The 22,836-nt window shown below is 37.9% G+C and overlaps 1 protein-coding gene across 4 annotated transcripts; it reads left to right on the forward strand.

Annotated features, from left to right (window-relative positions):
- Window positions 1–302: 302 nt before the first annotated feature.
- On the forward strand, window positions 303–22,735 carry NREP (neuronal regeneration related protein). 4 transcript variants are annotated; one of them, XM_052701050.1, is made up of 4 exons: window positions 303–848; window positions 1,554–1,601; window positions 3,089–3,145; window positions 3,226–3,354. In XM_052701050.1, the coding sequence occupies exons 1-3, from the start codon at window positions 305–307 to the stop codon at window positions 3,103–3,105; spliced, it is 609 nt and encodes a 202-aa protein (XP_052557010.1). In that variant the 5' UTR covers window positions 303–304; the 3' UTR covers window positions 3,106–3,145; window positions 3,226–3,354. The 4 variants fall into 4 exon arrangements, 2 of the variants coding, with proteins under 2 accessions (XP_052557010.1, XP_052557011.1); XR_008210536.1 differs by lacking the exon at window positions 303–848 and adding an exon at window positions 1,089–1,168; XR_008210535.1 differs by lacking the exon at window positions 303–848 and adding an exon at window positions 1,275–1,450.
- The last annotated feature ends 101 nt before the right edge of the window (window positions 22,736–22,836 follow it).

Raw genomic sequence — 22,836 nt, forward strand, 5'->3', positions numbered from 1 at the left:
CATAGGGTGTTTTTAGAAGTGAACTTGGAAAACAAGTTTCATTGCTCAAAAAACACGAAATGGAGAAGCCTGAACTTTCACCAAGCCTGCAGCATGTATGATTTTAGGCTCTTTTGACGTTAAGGAAGACAGCTGCACGTGTTGCAGGATAACGGGGCACTTGTTTCTCTTTTTTACCATATATTTCTGTGTAGCGTATAAAGAGGTAAAGCTACTTAGCAGCGTATCATCTCCCTACCAAAGTGTTGTACTCCTCTCTTGGTGCCGTCACCGCGGGAGTCTTTGTGCTGTCTTCTGAGCCACCATGTTGCGCTCTGCTTGGCTGCCTCTGCCTCGCTGCGTCCCCTCGCTGTGTCCCCTCGCTCTGCCCCCTTGCTCTGCAAATCTGCTCACAATCAGGTCCGCTCACGGTCACTCTGGGACGCGCAGTGCGGTCCGGCTGTGCGCGCCCGGCCTCTCCCCAGCCTGCCGCAGGCACGCACGGTCCGGAGCCAGACTTTGCGGCGTTTCCCGCCCTGCCGCCCCGTGCCACTGCCTCGTCCCGGCCGCGAGCGGGCTCCGTGCACCTGCGGCTTGCAGCACGGCTGCCGGAGCCGCGGCTCAGCTCGGATCGGAAGGCCGGCGCGGGGCAGGGTCTCGGCTCCCAGCGGGCCGCTCGCCACGGAGGGGCGGCTCTCGGGGTCCCGGCGCGGGTCTCGGCCCCTCGGCGCGGCGCTCCCTGCTCCTGCCCACCATTTTCTTACAGACGGGCACCGGCGAGGCGAAGCGGCGGGCGGGCGGCCGCCTCCGTCTCCCTCCCCTTCTCCTCAGATGCCCTTTGCAGCCGCTGCCGCAGGGTTATTATTACAGTATGTGGTTACTCCCTCCCCCGCGCCGCTCCGCTCCGCTCCCGGGCGCTGGCGGCGGGCCGCGGCCGTTCAGCGCGCCGGTCCCGCTCCGCGTCTGGCCGCCGCCCAACCCCGCGCCGTGCCGCCGCCAGGGGAGCGCCGGACCCCGCGCGCGCGGTGCGGCGCGAGGGCACCAACGGCCGCCGCACCTCGCCGCTCCCCTCAGCGCCCGGGGGGCGCCGCCTCCCGCGCCGTGCGCTGCGGCCGTCGGCGGGGCGGTCGCTGGCCCGGCCGCCAGACAGCGCGGGGACGTGCGGCTGCGGATTATTGCAGACTAAGCAGTCTGGCGCTGCAGCAGCGGGGGGGGGGGGGGGGGGGGGGAAGGAGGGGGAAGAGGGAGGAAAGGGAGGGGGGTCGGTGGGGGGAGGCGGGCGGAGGGAGTGTGTATGTGTAAGGAGGGGACGGGAGGGGAGCGGGGAGCTGGCAGGCAGCCAGCTACCATCAGAATTAGCTCATTGTTCAATATAACCAGCGCTGGCAGCCAAATCCCAGCCCGAGAGAGAGGGAGACTTTCCCCCAGCCACCCCCCACCCCTTTTTCTCCACGACTGCACTTTGGAAGAGGTGCAGTCTTTCCTCCCCACACCCCCTACCCTCTCTCCACTCCCCCAACTATAAATTCCCTCTGTAGCATGCTGCCCTTTTTTAATCCACATTTGTGTTTCAGATCATGTAGAAAGGACAGAAAGTGAGCAGGGAGCGGGGGCTTTTGTCTGTAAGTATATGCAATTCCAATCCACAGAATTTCGTTCTACTTTTATTAATCCTCTCTTTCTTTCTTTCTTTCTTTCTCTTCGTTTCCTTTTGCCCTTAGCTGGTCTGTGCTTGCAGCTTGCAGCACGCTCTCGGTGCACATTTCCAAAACAGGCTTTCTTGAAGGAGATGAGAGAACGTGCAGTATATATGCTTAACTCTTTGTCTTTGTGCTTTGAGGCTGGATTTCTGGGCTGGGGATTTTGCTGCACACATGCAAGGGGAGACGAGGAGTGGTTTTGTAAAACTAATTCCTCTCTTTTTTGGTTTTTCACTCCAAAATCACCAAAACGCCTTTCTGAATTTTGGGCGCTTAGATTTTTTAGCATGTATGCAAGGCTCTAGGATTGGGTTTTCGTCTCTTTTCTTCTCTCTTTTAAAACGAATCTCCCTCTTCTCCGCCCTGACACTGGATTCCTCTCAGGCTGCTGGTGTTTATTTTTAGAAAGCAGTCATTCTTGCAACAGCCTTCTGCGTTTTCGCATGTGCAGCAGTTAAATTTTGGGTGGTTCTTTAGGGAGAGAGAGAGGGGAAAAAACAAAAAACAAAAACAAACAAACAAAAAAACCCCAAACAAATGTATTTTGGTGAGCATTTTTTGATGTGCTTTCTTCCAAATGTTTCTATGTCCATTTATAGGTAAGAGTTTGCAGTTTTCTGTCCAGCATAGATGTATGTATTTGTGTGTAGACGTATGACTCATACCTAATTATATCTCGTACGTACACACTATAGGTAAGAAATATATAATCTATCAGTAGAAGAGAACTTTATTTTTTCACTTTATGAGAACTGATAAAGGAGGTGTGCTACAAATTCACTCAGTTAAAAGAGCAGTAATTTGAACGAGGTAGGACCTACTCTTTTTTTCCTCCCTATTAAAAATAGGTGTGTGCGTGCAAGTATGTGTGTGTGGAATAGAGGGAGAGAAAACGGGAGGTTATGTAATGCAGTGCCATTTCCAAAAATACCTACTCTCTGGGCCCTTACATTGTGAATGCCTGACACTGTAATGCGTGTTTCTTGACTGGGGAAAAAAAAAAAAAAAAGCTCCACACTTTGTAGTATGGCTGCAAACAATGGACCACCTTTCACAGTAAGCACAGGTTGATGGATTTTGTCCCGTTGACTAATTTTTAGGTGTCTTAACCATTAGGACTCTTCAGAGAAGTACCAAGTGCTATGAATAGCATAATAGTTTTGCAAATCCAAGTGCTAGGGATTCCTTTTTCGTATATTTAAGCCTACAGAACACTGAAGAGTAGAGGAATATGGTATATAAGTGTACATGTGGTTAGAATAATTTGCATGACTTTAATCTTAACCACTGAAGCTTATTCTTGGCTCACTACTGTCACACTGGAGAGAAAAAAAAAAGAAACCTTTTAAATATTGTGACAGTTTTAATTACATTTGTTTTCATTATTTTTTTTTTTTAATTACTTTCAGATCCTTGTGCTACCTGAGAGAAACTGCAATCCTAAGACTTAACAGAATCTAAAAATGGTAAGAATTAGCTGTAATTAGCTGTTTTAGCAAAGCACTTTTTTTTTTCCTAATAAATACAAACCTTTTCCCATCCTCAGCACCCATCTATAAAGACAAACTTTTTGAAGTTAAGGAGATTTGCCATACAGTGATGGATGTACCTTGAAAGTCTCCGCATGTTGAATCTTTGATTTTCTTGCAATTTTTGAATAAAAATCTGAAATCTCTCTTTGTGTAGTAAGGCTTATTTAATTGCAAAATTGCATGCTTAGGTGACTGTGAAAAATACACATCAGCACACTTTTAGGAAAACATTCAGGCAAAACAATATCCAGTAATTTCACTCTCCCTCCCCCCAAAAGAAGAAAGAAATAGATCAGTGTAATTAGTAAATGAAGCAGATTTAATATTATTCTGTCAGGAAAGTACATAAGATGCAAACAGGTTTTTCTTATTATTTGGTAGTTTCTAATGAATTATAGCTTTTTCTAGTGATTCAAATCTGTTTCAGAAAAAAAAAAAAAAAAAGCTAGGCCTCAGCCTAACTGGACTTGCAAGCACGTGGAATATATTCAATAAAGTGTTCAAGAATTGTCCATTTTCTTCAGTGCTAATTGTGCTTATATTTTTACTGAGTAAAGCCCATATGTTATGCTCTGAGTTATTACTGCTGGCATGTATTAATTTTGAGGATAAAACAGATTTTGCACCTAAACATTCTCTAAATATGGTGTTCCCTGGGAATGTTTGAGGGTCAGCAAGACAAAGACAGTTCTTCACTGAGGAAGTCGTAAAGTAGGCATAATTTAATCATATGATCTATAGTCATGCAGAATTCTTGATCGAAGACCCATCTATTCCTGAATGCATATGTGGGCATAAGTAGGATTTATTTTGATTGCTACTGGTGTGCAATGCTATCACAGACAAAAGTGTGTTAATTTATAAGGGACAATACCTTGCCCAAATTAGCACTAAGTAGAAGAATGACCGCAAATTATTTTCTGTATGTGACGTAAAATAATGTGTGATATTCTCAAGGATATACTACTATGAAAATTGGGTTAAATTTATTGCGTTATTATATTATATTTGTGTGGGCCTTTGAAGTTGTTTTGATGTGGAGGAGGAAGGATGAAGCAAGGGACGTTTAAAATACAATATGTAATCTGTAGTAAGGTTTTTTTCTTTAAGGCTCCTTGTTTCATATCATTCCCATCTGCAAAAATAAACTTGCAAATTCTGGAGTTTTAATCTATTCTGGAACCTACTTTCATCAAAGCTCATCTGTACATAAATGAGTAGTTGGGGGTGAGGAATTGTAAGGGAAGTGATTCACTTAAGCTGTGAATAGAAATTGTGTTAAAATACGTTCTGTTCACAGAACTGTGGAATACTGGATAAGGAAACTGTTTTTCTAACAACACCAAGGTGACAATCAGCCCACATTCTGAGATGGTATGCGGGCTGTTATATGCAATATAAGCCTATCTCTGGAACAAAAGATTATTTTAAGTTTTGTTAGGCATAAAATAGCCTTTGATTTTTACCAGCAGATGGTCCTATAGATCTAGCAAGGTTCCTGTGATAGTCAGACAAATCACTTTTGTGAAAACAATATCCATGTCAGAACATAATATACAAGTTAGAACTATCCAAATACAGAAAGTATTATGTAACTACCCACTTATTCACTGAGGTGGATATGCACCTTTTGTTTTTGCAGTGTAACATAAATCAAAATCTGTTTTGGCTGTTTTTGAAAAGTTTTGTATTTGCTATGAAAATTCTTAATTCCACTTGTTTCTGATTGTTTGTCAGAATTTCAGTGTAAGAAAGATGAGTTTTTGCTCCAACTTAGAAGATTGCTTAAGATGTGATGTTTGGCAGGATCTCTTTGCCTACTGAAACCATTTTACTTCCTTTCTTTCTTTTCTTTCCTCTGCTTGTTCATTCTACTTCTCCTCTTTCTTTGTATCTTCTTTTTATCTTCTTTTTCTTACTCCCTTCCTCCCTTGTTTCCATTTTTTTTTTCTTCCTTTCTTTCACTTTTGTCACAGTATCACTGGATGTCAGTGATAGGAATATGAAGTCAGATCACTGACATACTTTCCTCACAGCAGTGGACAAACTTTAGCATAGTTCTTGTACTTTTTTCAAGCATTCCTTTAGCAGCTGTGATTCACAGGAGAAATTATTTATCTATCAACACTTCTTACATTGTAACACATAACTGTAAAAGTGCTTGCTTTTTTTTTAATATAAGAGCACATTCAAACATTCTATTCTGCTTTCCCTATTCAGTGAGAATTTGGCTTTTACATTTCACCAGGCTTAACTAAACTTGATAAAATAGGGAGAAAAAAAATGCCTTGCTTAATTCCCTGCATAGCTACTCTGAAAGTTCATTAATTATTTAGCTAAACTTAAAGTGACCGGAGTGTTACAGTGACCAATTACGAGTGACCAGAATAAACTTGCCTAGTAAGAACAAATTAACTCTTTGTGTAACTTCACTGTCTTGTCTTCTCAGTTTCCTGATGTTCTTAAGCTGTTTACAATTAAAAAACAAAACAAAAAATGCCAACAACTTAGTAGGTTAGTTGGTTAATTTTCGATGCTGCTTCTGTTCCTCGACATGGAATTACTGCTGCCTCATAACAGTTTAATTAATCTTTCTTGGAGGTACATAATACTGAAGTAGCAATTTAAGGAGGAATAAAAAGGGAAAGGAGTGTAGTTTGTGTTGTATCTCATGGACATTTTGAGTCATCTTACACAGGAATATGTGCCATTTGAAGATGTGTCCTTACTTATGTATTATTTGCATGTAAAATGCCCACATATAGGAAAAAAAGTATTTATTTTTAATTTTTAATTTACAGTGTGTAAGGTCTTGAGGTTACTTTAAATGCTAAGTTTATTTGAAATGCTGGGATTTCAATATTCCATCTTCATGGAAAATGCTGTATGTCATAACATACAATTTTTGACTTTATTGCTGTTTAAGAAAAAAAAAAATTAAACTATTAGATACCAAGAAAACAAGCAAAGAAACAAAGAACTACTGCCAAAAAAAAAATAAAAAAAAAAAATCCCCCAAAATCAAAAAACAACAACAGGGTTTTAGAGGCTGTTTGGCCTATGTGATGCAGCCATTGAAATGAAGATTCTTGTCAGATGAGATAGAAAACTCTAATTTCAGTTTTCTCTGACCTTAAAGATGACTCCTCACAAAAGCAGGAGCGACCTTTTTTCCCTATCTTGTAAGCTGTCTTCCCACCACACCTTCTCTGTCCCCCTCTCTCCTCCTCTCTTTCCCTCTCTCCCTTTCCTCCTTAAAGAAAGAAATTACAAAGGCATTTTAGATCTTTCACAGTGTGTTTTGGTTTTTGTTGTTGGTGGATTTTGTTTTTTGTTTTTGTTTTTCTTTCTGAAGCACTCAGGTATGTCCTGTTTTTCTGTTCACTGCAGTTAATTTCTGGGCTTCAGTTCTCAGTTTGCAGTGTAGGTTCTAAGGATGACAAGTTTATCAGTAATTGGTAAAAGTATGCATCAGTAAATAGATACATCCTTAATAATTTAATTTTGACTGACCTGACCATGTCATTCCAAAGCAAAAGATCTCAGAGGAAGGTCATTTGGGCTGGTGAGTTATGTTAGCATGTCTGAGCAGCATCCATTTTGAGGTTGTTCTATCACACAGAATCATTTGCAATCTCTAAATTTCGTAGTCTTGCTTAAGGAGGAAAGAAGAAAGAAAAAAAGAATAGTGGCTTATTGGGGAGAAAAACTGTCAAGGAAGTGATTTTCTTCAGTAATTCAGGGAGAAACAGATGATAGCCTGCATTTGGACAAAGGGGAAGAAAATCATCATCCCATGTCCTTGCATTTCTTCCTGAAATGTGTAACATCATGTAAGTCAAGTGAAGATATTTATGAGATATTTATGAAATCTTATATGTAAGATTTCATCCCAGCTTATCCATTATCAGTATTTTCTGGTGTGTTATATGCAGATATCTTTATGCATTCTTTAATTTTCAATGCCTGTAAAATGACTTAACTTTGGTTGAAATAACTGTTGATTGCTTCAGGAGTGCCTGTGGAACTGATCTGGCCAGAGACATGCATATTCCTGTGTTCTGAAGAATAAGAATGAGATACTAAGATAAGACGTTTTGTTCAGCCTGGTAATAGAAATACACTGGGCAAATATAACTGCTGATCTGGCATGAGAAATATTATACTGCTTTGTTAGTTATTGCTGAGTCTGCATTTGGAACTGACATCTCCTTTATGGTAGCTCAGAATTGCAGAGGAGCTGCAGGACTATACCAGATCTAGTTATACTCCTATATAGCCATGGACAGAAAGAAATTGGTCGAGAGAAGTAAGTGAGAGAAAGTTGTTGTTGTTTTTTGTTTGTTTGTTTGTTTGTTTGCTTTCCTCCAGTACTTCTTCATTACTGAAAACTTAGGAAGAATTACATGCACAGCAGCTTAAAATACAAATAAGTAGAAATTAAAACTCACTTTTTGCAGTATTTTTGCTAACTCAGCTGCTCAAATATGCAGAAAAATAAACAAAACAAAACCTTTACTAAATTATGGCTAGGAAGATATGAAAAGGAGTTTTAAGAAAACGTTGTTTCTGTCCAAATGTTGTGGATTTTTCTGTGATACAGCTCATCTGCACATTAAAAGACATTAAAAGATTTCTCTATACATGTTTCTTTCCAGTCACAGCCATGCATCCTCTTTTTTTTCTAACTGCACCAGCATATCCTATCTGATGAAAACAGTGTTGACATGTTGACTTGGAGATTTAAGTAACACTTTGCCCAGGACAAACCTTTACTGAACATTTTTTCACGGGTTGAAACTCCAGAAAATCAGAAATAAGAATATATATGCACCTTGTAATGCTACACAATTGTGTCATACTGTACTGTGTAATGCTATACTGATTTTTAAGTCTTGAGACTGAAAGCCTGCCCAACAATCGTTTATTTCAGTCAGAATACTGTTTCTTTCCATCTGAGCTCTGATCATTGTGCAGATGGCTAGAGAGAGGAGAGATGCTATGCCTAATAGCCCTCAAAAATCTTCATAAAAATAATATAATCAGTATCACTGATCAGGATGGGATTTTTTAATATTTATATTTTGTTTCTATTTCAAATAATTATTCATCCTGATACATCACTGAGCTATGTTGGTTGAGGATGCAATCTGGAAAGGTGCAAAAATGATCATTTCAAATATTTAATATAGAATGATACTATGAATCATTGTTTGAATGTTATATGAGGTTCAGTTTAGATTGCTTTTCTGGCACATTCACTGTCACACGACTAAATGATTCCTGCCTAGATGCTCCTGTGAGGTTTCCTGATGTTTCCTTCTGTAAATACTATATTAGGAAAAAGGAAAGAAAGCAAAATATCACAGCCTCAAAACAAGTAACATTTACACATCCTGCAGGAAGAAATGTTTCTATATTAATTTTATTAACTACGATAACAAAATGTATACAATGTTCTTGTCTTGTCTTTGCATAGAATACCTCTGTGCAAAGGAGTTTCAAAAGTTCAAAGGAATTTGTATAATCTCATGAGGTAGAATAAGCCTCGGCTAAATATGAATACTATCAAAATGAAGTGTATCTTAGAGCATTCGGAGGCACATATTTACATTATACAGTTGCTCAAATATGTTAAGTTACAGATAAACAATTCATCCTTCGTTCTTCATTTTAACATTAATTCATCTATGATAAATCTCCAGTATGAAAAAATGTGAATTTAATTAACTCTCCTTGGTGGCAGAATACAAGCTTGTGGTAAAATTTGTTACCTTTAATTTCTGAGATAAGTTGTTATGTAAGGCAACATAAAATCAGGAACAATACTTGACAGAAAAAGTTTTCTTGTCTCCTGATGAGATAAATCATAGAAGCCACAGGTATTTTATTCTTTTCAAACTATGTGACATATACGATACGGTTTACGTTGTGTTTTATATTTGGAGTAACATTTAGGCTATGCTAAATCATGGTAATGAGGCTGATGCACTGACTGTGCAGGTTAAATGTACCATAATGCTTTCAAACACCTGTTACAATATCATCAGTTGTGGCTATTTCATCTTTTTTTACGAGGTAAGCACTGGCTATACAGTGTAGTTCTTTCTCTCTTTTACTAGGTTACTCCTGGGACTTTCAACACTTGCCTGAAATACGTTGTGTGTGAAAAGGTCTGGTATCTTATGAGGGAGATTTTCACTGCTAGGCTCAGCAGGAGAGCAAGTGGCAGAGGCTGTGAACTTTCCTCCACTTGGAGGACAAAATCACAATTTCTAGTCATCTTTCTGGTACGTGTGGGAAATTTAAACAATTAAACAAACAGAAAAACAACAACAACCCAAAAAACAGGGTTAGCCCAAAGCAATCAGTGCATTAAGTCCTCTGAAGTTATATTAATTCAGGGAATTTGTAGGAAATTAAATAATTGCTTGTGCTTTGGAAGTTTAGCTCAGTGTATACATTTTGTGTAATTCAAAATTGGAAGGAGGAATCTGGGAAGTCACACTGTAGAAATGAATGTTTTGGGCTTTCTCCTTTTACTCTTTCTCCAGGATACCTCTACTGGCCACTGGTCCTTTCCCTAAAATCAAAATTTTATGCAGTGAGCAGGCTGGGCTATGTGGACTTTTAGTCAGCCTGTATATACAGGTTTCCTCCTGTATTGCTCTAGTAATTTGTCAGTATTGGGTATGAAACTAGTGAAGAGCTTGAGCATGCAGCCTTCAGTCCTGAGTGTTGCTGCTGTGTGTTTACCTGACTTAGTAGAGAAATTTAGAGTGCATCTACTTTTGCAGTTACCATTAAGCATAGATACAAATGGTTACTATTTAAATATTTCACTACTTTGTTGTGCTTGAAGACCAATGATGAACTCACTGGTAACCAAAATTCAGATGCTATTTTAAGTTTCAGGCTTGTTACTGTTTGTGTGTGTGTGTGTGTGTGTGTGTGTGTGTATGTGTTAAGTAAAGTGATAAAAGCAACCTTTGCAGCACACAGGAAAATTAGAAGAAAACATTGTTATGCAGGTTTTGGAGCTCAGTTTTCTGAGGGGCTTGTTTTGTTATTTGACTTCTGTAATGTTTAATAGTTTCAGAGTCCATGTACTCAAAGTGACTGTTGGAATAATGCAATTTGCAGCTTTTTATTGCTTAATGGAACTTTCCACAAAATATACATTTGTTTCTTTCTGTTCTTCTGAAATAATTGTACTTCTTTTCCTTTCAAGAAGTGATACTCTGGTAATAAATATGTTTGCTAAACTCACGAATTCAGATAGAAGTTGGATGATGAGTATTTATGACAACATTCATAATCATTCATAATATACCACTTTTTTTTTTTTTTTTTCCCCTCTTACTCTTCACATGCATGGTAAATATTAACAATGCTTTGCTATGGTTTTTGCATGTTTAATGAAGAAAAAGAGCAGCATGAGTGCACTTGTAGCACACAAACTAAATTCAACCTGACTAGTGTAGAAAAGTCCAAATTGAGCTCTCTGCCTAAAAATTACATTACGCTCAGATGTTGTGGGGAGGGTTTCTATGTGGGGGAGAACAAACTGTTTTCTGTAACTAACCTCAGTCAATCATGTATATCAGAAAGCTGCTAACATTTGTGTTAGGGGTTCTTATCAGCCGAAGAAATTGGCAGGAACGTGCTGACCATATACTCAAGCTAGATTAGCTTATTTTTTTCCCCTCCTGAACACCATATTTGCTCAGTTTTGGAGGCCATAGTCAGGTAAGAGACCTTTGGTTGGCAAAATATGCTTGCTTAGCCTAGATCAATATCTCTTCCTGCAGCAAGAGGCTATGAAGCAGTAAAGTGAAATAATCTTAAAATTATGTACTTTAGTAAACTTTGTACAGTCACTCAAATTCTTTTATTGTAGATACCATGAGATTCTGAAAGCACATATATAAAAAAAATCAAACTATGCAGTATGGATTAAGACAAGTGTGATATCTTTGAAGAAGCTGATACAGATGAGCCAACATAGGAGGCTATATAGAAATAACTTCAGTGTAACCTGGAGAATACAGGTTTAAGAGCAGTGAAAGAACTGATGGATGAAGATGGGTTTTTATGAGAAATTTTGTGTTCACATGTAGGAAAATTACTTCAAAGATCACTTCCTTGTGTTATAGAAAAATAGCAGATAACATCTAGTTCTGTAAAACTGACAGAAATTGAAGAAGTGATAAACAAGGACTACAGGGAAAAAAATATCAAAAACCAAACAAACACAAAATTGAAACAAGAACCTATTGAATAAACTTGCTAATTCATGTACAGCACAGGGAGGGAGATGCAAGGAAGAGTGTACTTGTCTCATTTAGTCTTTTTCATCTCTATGCGGTTGTGAGTTTGAGTCATCAGATGGGGAGGAATAAAATGCAGCAATAATAACTTCCCCATGAAAAGGCAGAGGCAGAAAAGGGTGCTGATGCACAGAAATTAAAGGCAAGTACAGGTGTGCAGGTGTCTTGCTATATTCTGCCAGTATGCTGTTGCATGTTAATTCTTACTGTAATGGGCAGGTAAAGCCCACTTAGAAAGGTAGGCTACTTGGATTAATTCCAGTCTGGAAGGAAACAATAGCATAATTATTAATCACTTCTCCCAAACCATTTATCTACCTTTATTTGCAGTGTGAAGGATGTGTGAAATGACCATGAAAAAAACTTTTTTTTTTTTTTTTTTTTTTTTTCCCCACTGAGTTTTGAATGCTTGTGGCATTGATGTGGAAAGCATGATTGCTAGGAAAAATATCCTGCCCTGACAATACATTGAAAATGTGAAGACAGCTAATAAATAACCTGCTAGGGATAACTGTTACACCTCAACCAGAAGCTCAGACTTGTGATGCAAGAAAAAACAACCTTGTATACAAAACTGAGAGACCTCAAACCTACTGAGCTATGGATCAAAGCATTTTTAAATCAGTTAAGTTTATTAAGTTGCGTTTTAACTAGGGAAAATTGTGGTTCCTGACGGTTTAATACAGAAAGTTTCCTCACTGACTGTGTTTCAGAATCAGCCTATCAAGACTGTGACTGCAGCTTCTTAAATACAAAAGATTTGCAAAAACTTCACTGACATTTTTCCTCCTTATTTGAAAGACTATGAGCAGTCTTTGTATCCTGGCATTCAGGAAGATGCAGAAAACAAAACTGAATGGCAGCAGATTGTCACCCAACTAAATTCTTGAGAAGTAGCAACTATTCAGCTGACAGTTGCTATACATATTAAATATTGCATGCAAGATTTGGGACATGGTAGACATTAGTATCATATGCTATCATAATGCTCCCCAATCTTAAACTCCAGCAGAGAGGTTCATCAGCTTACCTCTTACAATTCAGCAAATGACACAGCATGCATTGATCTTTAACAAAACAATTTATTTTATGTTTAAACAGCAGGTACTGTTCGTGTATCTGTATGGTACTGGTGGACTGTGATTTATGAGGAGTCATTTAGGGAACATAGGAGTGCATGTTACAACTCAAATAAGCTGGTATCTAGGAATCACAACAAACTGCAAAGAAATAACTCTTTTGACTTAGCAGGCAACAGTATTCTGATTTTTGGAAAACAAAATACATCAAGGCACAATTGGAAGAGATCTGCTGGGCACTTTTTGACTGAGAGCGGGCAGAAAGGAAATAATAGACAACCTTTCTTCTAGAAGCTCCAGTGCTGTTGATTTGTGTTACGTTACTACAAAGCAGTGGTGGTGAAAAATCTGATCTACTTTAAAGGCATAGAAGTATAGAAATGCCCTCAGAATGCTAGGAGTGTAATGTTAGCACACTGTGGAAGTGGTGTGATGGCACTTTCTTTCCTTCTCTTCAACATGTCATTTTAATTCCCTGTTCTTCAGCCCATAGCCATTTGTGTCTGAGGGAAGACTGATAATCCAAGACTGGTAGAATTTTTCTTTTATTTTTTTCCCCCTGGTATGCTAGCGCAGAGTTTCCAGACATTAGGAATTCGCAGTGTTCTTCTCATAATTCCATTCTATCTCCTACCTTCTACCATTAATTGATTTTTTTTTTGACAGGAAGTGAGCTGAAACTTCTAAAAAGATGATTGCTGCTGCACTCAGAGTGGTTGGTTTTCTCTGTTAAACTTCTAGTTTGGGCATCTAGATTGCAATTGACTTGAACAGGAATTCAGTTGTAGACCACATTAAAAGAGAGAGGGGGGGGGAAAAAAAAAAAAAAAAAAAGTAATTCTGGGGACTTTTTGTCTAGTTCTTGTCTTTAATAATTTTAGAAATGCTTAACAGGTCTGTGCTCATTGTACTAAGTTTAGCGTATCTTCAATCTGGTTTTGTTTGTTCTATTTTTTCCTCATGATGGATGTTTCTGAATGTTTGAAAGATGCTTTTAATATGTAGGGATGAAGAGTGGGTAGTAAGGAATCATTTTAGCATTTTAGCTGATACAGTAAATTATGTCCAGCTCTGTAAATATTATTTTACATGTTTGTTTTAAAGGTAGGCAAAAGTTTGTGCTCCTTTACTGTTGCTCTTAAGGAGGACAGAGGTTTATGAGAGGACCAGTGGATTATTATGGAAGAATAGGCATTTAGGTTTTGAAATGTTGGTTAAACAGAACTGCTGCAATAGCAAAAAGAGGATTCTTGGTTTATTGAACAGTGGAGAAAAGGAGAGCTTTCTTTAGGAAATGCTTCTGATTTCAAAGAGAAGTAGCAGTAAGTAAATAGTTCTGCAGTCTGGATGCTTTAGTAACTAAGTAAATAGGTTTTTGTTTTCCTCACCTTTGCTTTTTCTGATCTATAATAGTAATTTTTATTTTTTATTTTTTAGATTTTCAAGAAGTGGGGTAAAAAATTGAAAACATTATTTACAGATCACGACTCTCTGTATGAAGTTGGCCTCAATTTTTGGTCAGAATTGTTGTTGTGAAACATTGCTTCGAATATGTCCCACATCAGTTTGTTGCTTTTTCTCTGACTTTCCAAAGTGAAAGTGGATGGTTTTGTGTATCACAAGTTCTTCTAGGAAGATTTTTTCCAGGGCTAATAATTCTATTAGTCAGATATTTAGGAATGATCCATTTTGACAATTTATGGTTGAACTTTACTAGCTTGATATTTCCCTAACAAGTTAGGCTATCAATTTGAGTCAGTCTTTTGCATTATTTAAACTTGCAGGAACTTCAGTTCTCAATGTATCCTAAAGTTCAGTAGTTGTTTTCTAAATCCTGATGTTTTTGGTATTTAAGCCAAGCTTGTATTCTCATAGTAGTCATACAGGAAGTACTAAGAAATTAGAGGATGGTGTGTATCAATGAAAGCATTTATCTGAAGTATTTCTTCATGGTAACAGCTGGAATGCAATAAGCCTTATATCCTATTTTGTAATGAAGCACTGCCTTGCACTTTTTCTCTCCCTGTAGATCATCTTTCATGTTGCAATGTTTATATCAGTTGTTTCAAGATGCTGTCACTGACTTAATGTTCTTGCTGTTTTATATATAGTGTCAGTATATGTGAACATAAAAGTAGTTTCTGCGTTTTGTAAGACAGACAGCATGACAAAAAAACAAGCTTTTTTTCTTCCTCGGTCCTAGTGGGTTATATAAAGTCCTGAATGGGCTTTTCCACATGGGCATCTTTTTTTTTCATACCAGTAACTTCCTCTACTTAGGCAGTCCAAGCCATGCATGATTCTCTGGCCTTTCAACACTGTTCCAAAGGCAGGTGCTGAAAACCCTTTGTCAGCACAACTCAGGACTTAGCAGCATGTGGAGGAGGTCCGTGTGCTTTTTATCTTACAGTGATGGTCACAGTAGTTGCTTTTGAAAAGCCTATTGAGAGTAGGGCGGCACTAAATATTTCTCCATGGAGGAAGCTGATGTGAAAGATAGCTGGAGATAGCTGTGGGAAGCACTGTGTGATGTTTTTGTGTGAGCGTTTGTTGTTGTTGTTGTTGTTTGTTTTTTTTTGTTTTTAAACCTGAAGCACAGCTGCTGTATCTTACAGTTTACATCTTTCTCTCCCTGCCTCATCCCTAAAACCCACCTTCAAACTGCAGTCTCTTGAAGATCTTAGGAATGTAAGTCTAGAGGTTCCTCTTATGTTAGGTGTTATTTTATTTCTTTCAAATTGGCAATATAGAGTGCAAGACCTATACACTCTGAATCTGGTTCAGACTCATTGGAAAATACACAAATTCATCTTCATCATAATTAATAATGCTTTTTGTTCCTTTATTCTTTTCTTCTGTAGGAAAATACACATTTTTGTATACTTGCCCATTTAATGTGCATGCCTTGTTGCTACTTCATGTCATGAGCTTTCACACAATGAATATGACTACGTAAATAAGATAAAGGCACAGGTGCAGGTTGGATAGTCAATGATTATAAATATCAACAGGAGAGCTCAGGGTTTACATGTTTTTTTTCACTAGAGTGTTTCAGAGATTCAAGGAGAACATTAGCTGATGAAATTACAGAACAGTTTCTATGTTATCCTATGTCAGCCATAGCTGGGGAGCATGACTGGCTTTTTTGAGATCATGCAGTAGTCCCAAATATGAAATAAATTCTGATGGTCTTATCAGTAGGCAACACTGCATTTTGCACTGTGGAAAACTGTAAAAGAATGTGTCGTAGCAAGCACTGCCCCAGACCGCATTCTTTAACTTTCCCTCTTTCATTTCCTACTTTATAGTAGAGTCCTCAATTTTCTCTTCAAAGGGTGATTTAAATAATCTTCAACGTAATTTCTTCAAGCTACATCTAGTTCAGTTGTGTCAACTACTCAAAGTGCAACTTTCCAGAAATGAAAACATTTCTAGGCTTCAATACAAATACAATGGCATGCAGGTGAATGAAGCCTGTCCTCCAGGAATTGCATTGACAAGGCAAATTTTTATAACCGAAGTGTGAATAAGTTTGAATGCTGTAATTTATCATGTTCAGCTTGAAACTGTTAGATGTTCAAGCACCTTGTAGAAAGAGTTGTATTCTCTAAACCAAAGGCACAGCAGGCAGACCCAGCAGGGAAACAAAAAAGGTATTCAGTGTTATATACAACTCATAAGTGATCACTTCAAAGCTTAAGGAGAGTGAGATTGGTACGTGTTCTGGTCTTCATCCTGGGGATTAGGATCTGAAGCACAGGAGGTTTTCAGATCAGATTCACGGTAGTAACTGAAGTGTATTTGCTTAGCACTTACTCCAGCTGCCCACTGGAGGCTGTAGCCTGTCGTGAATCTCACCCATTTTTCTGGTAAGAAAGAAGGCCTAGGAGAAGTGTGCTCATCTCAGGCAGGATAAATAGGACCGTTTCTCCTATGGCTGCATAGGAAGCTCTGCCACAGAGCAACAGAGGGTTGGTATTGTCACCACTAAATCCTGCTGACAGCTCGTTTGTCTTTTATAATCTGTGTTCCTTTGAAGTCTAAAATATTGGGTGCTGACACAAGATTATAGCAAAGCTCAATGTACTTAAAAAGTATTAATTTTCAGTTCACAGTTCAGTATGAAAGGTTTACCAAAGTTGTGTTCCCCTTGTCTCCGGTAATTATCAGCAAAGGTAGTCATCTTCATTGTCTTCATTCATTCATTTTCATTCATCCCTCTTGTCCTAAAATTGTACCTATTTGTGTTGCTACAGGTTTATCAGCCAAGGGAAATGATTTGGGTTAGCCAGAAAGTCTTCCCAACCAGCCATGGAGAGGGAGGATTTCTAAAGGTAAAGTTATTTATTATTTCTCTCATCTAACAGTTTACTAAGATGAAAGATTCCTGAGTGAAAAAAAAAAATACACAAACAAAACAAAAAAAGAAACCAACGAGCCACAAAACACTGACAGTTCAATGGAGTTTATTTTATGACTGTTTCAAGAGCATAGCTGGGTTTCATGATTTCATCACGAGTCTCATGGTATTCTGTTTTTCTTGAAGCTTTGGCTCCATGAGCCAAGCAGTTAAGTGAGGATTTCAGCATTGATTCTAAAATTACGTTTTTATCATTTAGACTTGCAGAAAACATGAACTCTTACTGACTACATACCAGAAAGGAAATGTTAATTTTCAAGAGTTCGGATTTCTTAAGTCTGTCTGATGATTTTTCAGGCTTGACATCTGAGTTTCGAATGCTTAATTTTGGCTGTTGTCACTTACTAATAAAGAGGAAATGATAATGTACAGGGAAGGAAGGGGCGTTGTTGTTGTTTTTCTTTTGTGAGCTTTTGTTCTTCACCTGGCTTAAATAGTAAGCATATAGTGCAAGACATTTTTCATTCAATTTTGACAAAAAGGTCAGAAGATGTGGGTTATATGACTGATAAGATTTTGTTCTGTTGCCGTTGCTGGTTTCATTAATCCCAAATTGGATTTGAAATTTACATAGGAAAGAACAGTTGTTCAGAACTACAGAATGTATGTGCTTTATTTTTGTTTCTCATTCATTAATGACTCAAAGTCTGCAAAAAAATTGTAAGGTCAGCAAATAAGAGCAAATGAAAACTGTTTTAATTTAATTTCCATTACTATCTCCAACTCCTTGTTATCAAAATCTGGATAACTATATTTTACTTTTATTTCTGTGTAAGGGAATTTCTACAATTCATAGTTGAATTGACTCATTTGAATTTGACTCCTTCAAATTAACATGTACATTAACATTAACATGTGAGCATGCCATACCTAACATTTAGAGTGTTCTTAAAATTCATCTGAATATGCTGATAGCAATACTAGATTAAGACAAACGTACCAAATGATCAAATGCTGTCCTATTTACATTAAATAAATTAGCTAATTTTATTAATCATCTGTGTGTTTGCTAGGTGATTTTTTTTCTTTTTATGCTTCAGCTTTGAATGTTTCATTCATGACTGCTCAAAGTAGTTCCTAAAACATAGGAATAAAGTTACGAACTATGTGCAACATATTTCGTAACAATTCTGCATTCTACTGGCTTTATGAGTAGCCATGTATTTGTATTGTACATATATTGAAAAAAAATCATGAAAAGGGATAACCTTCTGAACTATGCAATGTTATAGCTTTTTTTTCTTTATAGTTATTGCATTCCTGATTTTTCATCACTATTCTGACCTTTATGCAATTCTTCAGAAGGTATTTGGCATAGGCTTGAAAGGAGCAGTTTTTAGTTTCACAGTTAAGATTCAGAAGCAATTTAAATATTAGCTGCCCACAATCCAGTTTCTAGCAGAGTATCAGCTTTAACAAAAACCCAGTTGTTGGAATCTGACTATTGTTCATAATGCTTATAAAATTAATCAGGATAAATTTCTGGAGAGAACTGCAGAAACTGCTTAGCCCTTCTGCAACTCAACATTTTAGGTACTACCTTTTAGTACCAAACTGGTTGAACTACCAAAAGAATGAAATAAAATCAATAGAGTTTATTTTTAAAAAAATCTTTTTTTTTTTTTTTCCTAGTGTTTTTTTTCTCATTGCTTTAGGTGTTGTTGTTTTGGGTTTTTTGGGTTTTTTTTTTTTTTTGTTTTTTCCCCTCATGCAACCAACAAGCATAAATGGATATGTTTATTACAGACAACTTACTTCCCAGCCCAGAAGGGTCATACGGGACTTTTAATCTTATGATTGTATGGCAGAATTTCAGCACTAAGATTGTTTTCACAGCTGAAAAGGAACTGACCAACACAATACTTTTGGAAATTTGCCCAGAGCTTTGGTCTGTGTGGTGTCCCTTCTGAAAGCTTAAATGGTGATTGTAAAGCACCCGTGAACTTTCAACAGAAAATGAAATTTTTGTATGTACATGTCTAGTTTTCTTCTCATATCCTGTAATGATACACAAGTAGCAAATTTATTTAACAAATGAGCAATTCCACATGGGAGGAATTTTCTGGTGTCCTGTGAGGGAAGATATTTGTACAGTCACTAGAATTTAAACATCATTTTCTCACTCTGAAATGCTATCTTTTGCAAAATCTCCAATCTGATTCTAACAAAGCCAATGCTGTCTTCTGCAAAATCTCCAATCTGATTCTAACAAAGCCAATACTATGTTTCTACTAGTTCTTCTACAGCTAGCAGACTTCTGCATTTCCACTGAGTGAAACCCACCCAGTTTGTAAATTTCTGATGCCTGTAGGTGTGGGGAGTGTTTTTCCCTAAGGGAAGGATTTCAGCCTTTTCAGGCTGATAATCTGGCTGGGTGCAGTGCAGAGCCCCAGGGCAACCTGTGTGACTGAAAGCAGAATTTAGCCTGTTATCTTTGATAAACACAGTGGGAAGGCCCTAGGGTGGCTTCATTCTCAATGCTAGTAAATATGACAAATACAGACATTCCAGTGAAAATTATGGCTCTGAAGAGTCATAAGAGAAAAAGAAGAGGGAAGACCCTGAAAGCTGCACTTTCTAGGTAGTTGTAAGACTACTCTTTGTTCAGCTTCTGATTCAGAAACTCAAAACCCTGCTGTCAGAAGAACTGAACTTTGAGAAGATAACTTTCGTTTTTTAAACAGACTTTAAAAATAATCAATCTCAACAGGTATGTATTAAAAAATAAAATCAATAAAACACCTTTACAGTTATGAGCTCTTAAATACAAACTTAAAAAAAAAAACAACAACACAGAAGTCTTTTCAAAAATTTGGAATGTATGGCTAATAAGCACATTATTTTTGTTTAAAATGCCATAATGACGTATCGCTAGCAAAGTATTTTAAGCTTGTGCATAGCCTTTTGGCCTCCTACTGAGGTTTGAGCTGAAACAAGTATTCATGTTGCTGATTAGGCTTCAGCCAGTGAGCAAGTAAGTATGGTGAACAAAATTGTCTCAGAGGTAGATGGGTAGCCTGCACACTACTTCCTTACTTTTTCAGAAACCACAGTAATACACTACAGAGCCTTTGAATTCCCACTAGGGAAAGAATAAGTGCTCTTCTCAATGAAGTATTACAGAAAAGTCTCTTATTTGTATATGCTTGATGCACAAGACATAAGGCGTTTAAAAAATTAGAGGGTTAATCTGCAAAAAGTTCTCTCAATAATGAAATAACTTAGACACACTTTTATGTTGGAGGCCACGTGGAGCCACAAAACGGAGCTTAGGTTATAGAAACAAATGAGCAAGGTAATTTGGTATAGATAGTACCATGAGCATCAGTTTTTTCTCACTTGTGTTAGTACTGAGTTATGTTTTCAGTGAGGCCCAGTACTTTCTGTTGAGTTGTGGCCATGAGTTTTTCACTGACTATACTGAGACACTCCATCTTCATTTTCTGCTTCATATGTGCAAAATGGATAATTACTTGGTTTTGGCCATATTTATAATAATACCAGAAATACTGCACACTCATCTTCTAGTGCAGCTACAGACCTGAGCAATCTCAGCCATTACGAAGGGCACTAAAATTCCCTGGTTTGGTGGGCACAAGAAAACTTGTGTTGGGTAGTGTGGGGATGTACAATTGGTGATCTGTTGAAAGGGTTTTGTTTCTATTGCATCTCTAAACCTTTAAACTTGCAAGGATAACTGGGATATTCCCAGCTGCAGCAATTGAACAGACTTCCTGGTGGAGGGCTGTTGCTGACCTAACTCTGGAATTCTTTGACTGCCATGGCACACTTACTCAGCCCTAGAAAAGACTTTTCCTCAGATGTTGCATAGCTTGCCTGGTATTGCCTGTTATATAACAATCTTTTTCCCTCAGTGGTATTAGTATTAACAGTTGATTAAGGTGTGTTTAATAGATGTTTACTTCTGAACCGAAGTCAGGCGACGTTGAGTATAATAGGACATGAGAAGGGAAGACACACCAGGAATACTTCAGAGAATCACAGCTAATGCTATTTTTCCTCTCTGCAGGGATGTCTTCCCATCTCAAAGGAAGTAAATCGCAAGAAGGAAAGTGAAGTGGAAGGGGCATGTTGGGCTCCACTAAATGGCGATGGTCACCATTTCACCAAAATCAATTACCTCTACACTTTTTAGTTTTCCATTTGTATTACATATGGTGTATGGGTTTGATGAGGTCATGGTGTCATGTATTGGGAATTGTTTCTGTGTAAATCATCAAGTGTATGAAGAAACTATGGGACTCTGAGCCTTGCTTTAGAGAATAACAGTGGACAAATGTGTACCATAAAACTAGGTTTAACATTCTGACTCAAGCGAAAGCTCTCAGAATTTCACACTGTGAATCCATGTTTACAAACATTACAGGTGGGCCCTCAGGCCTGGTTCTACCACAGCAATGTCTTCCACTACTCAAACTCCACTGCTTACATGAAACTGGTAAACTACTCTCTCCATTTTTACCATCCCTAACTGCTTTTTGCAGAGGCTGAGAGTCCCCCTTTTTTTCATTTAGATGTAACAAACCTAGTAGTTTATTTTCATCAATTGTCTGTATATCTCTATATTTTATCCATGTACTCTTTTGATGTATAGAAGTAGTATGAAACTCATGGTTTCCTTGTGGTAAGTGATTGTGATGCTGCCACGGGATTTGAGACACTGATGAATGGTGCTATTTTGGACTTTAAATATGCTCCTTGGCAAGGTAGCTCTGATGGAGTTATTTTTTATTTCCATGTTCTGAGAAGGTGTTGGTACTTTGTTTTTCTGAATGTTGTTCTTTAGACTGGACTGACTTGTTTACTTGTGTCTTCAGTGTGGCTTTCTTATTCAGTGCCGTAGGTGAGTAACTACTTATAGTGTACAAGTGAGGAACTGATTCCCTGTCAGGGTCCACTCACAATCTTGCAGTTACAGTGGGAGCAATCACAAAACTGTAATTTATATAAAATCTCCTTTCTGACTCCAATCCACCTAACGGAGAAAAACAAGCAATAATTTTTAAGCAACCTCTCAAAATCTGTTTTGATTTTTGTCATTTTTAAAGGCCTTTTTGGAAGAGGAACAAGTTTTAAAGTCCTCTTCTAATATATAAAATAGGGGATATTGTAAGAAACATACTGCAGACTTCTGAGAGGTGAAGTCCTATAGGGGAAAAGAGTACATTCCCACAGCACTGTCAACATAAAAGGTTTACATTTTTGTTCTTGCTCCCAGATATCTATCAGTACAAAAAAACACAAAATACAAAACTAAACAGTATCATCTACTCATGGGATGTTGTTGTGTTAGACACAGTCTGAAAGCCCACCTTGATTTTTTATATAATTCTGTCTTTCAGCTCTTCCTTTCACAGGGCAGGCCTTGTTCTGAACTGTTCTAGCTTCTGACTGTTAAATACCAATGCATGCACTGCACTTCCTTGATTTCTTTCCCTTCCTCTCCTTCTGTATCTCTTTTCTTTTCCAATAGATTAGATTCATCTATTGTGCTGTATATAGAGCAACAAATAATATTCAGCAGTTGTGGCATTTATGTATAGTTGCAGTTGTGTACTGCTGAAAATGCAGGCTTTTGTAACGATGTGATCTTTAATAACGCACTACAAGTACCCAATGTATTTTAGCTATTTTAGTAGGATTTGTTCAATAAATATGCAAGCTCTAATGGTAACTGTGATGTCTCTGCTTCTTTATTCTAACATGAGTGCTCCTTTAATTAGTTTTCAACCTGTTCTTTACATGACTATTAATTTTTTTCAGGAATATTGGGTG

Source organism: Tympanuchus pallidicinctus, unplaced genomic scaffold, assembly GCF_026119805.1.
Source record: "Tympanuchus pallidicinctus isolate F22 unplaced genomic scaffold, pur_lepc_1.0 scaffold4, whole genome shotgun sequence".
NCBI classification, from domain to species: Eukaryota; Metazoa; Chordata; class Aves; order Galliformes; family Phasianidae; genus Tympanuchus; species Tympanuchus pallidicinctus.

Bases quoted from the DNA above. Each gene is read 5' to 3' on its own strand.
- NREP (XM_052701050.1), top strand. From the start codon at position 305: ATGTTGCGCTCTGCTTGGCTGCCTCTGCCTCGCTGCGTCCCCTCGCTG. The intron at 849-1,553 runs GTATGTGGTTAC...TTTGTGTTTCAG, and splicing joins GCCGCAGGGTTATTATTACA to ATCATGTAGAAAGGACAGAA.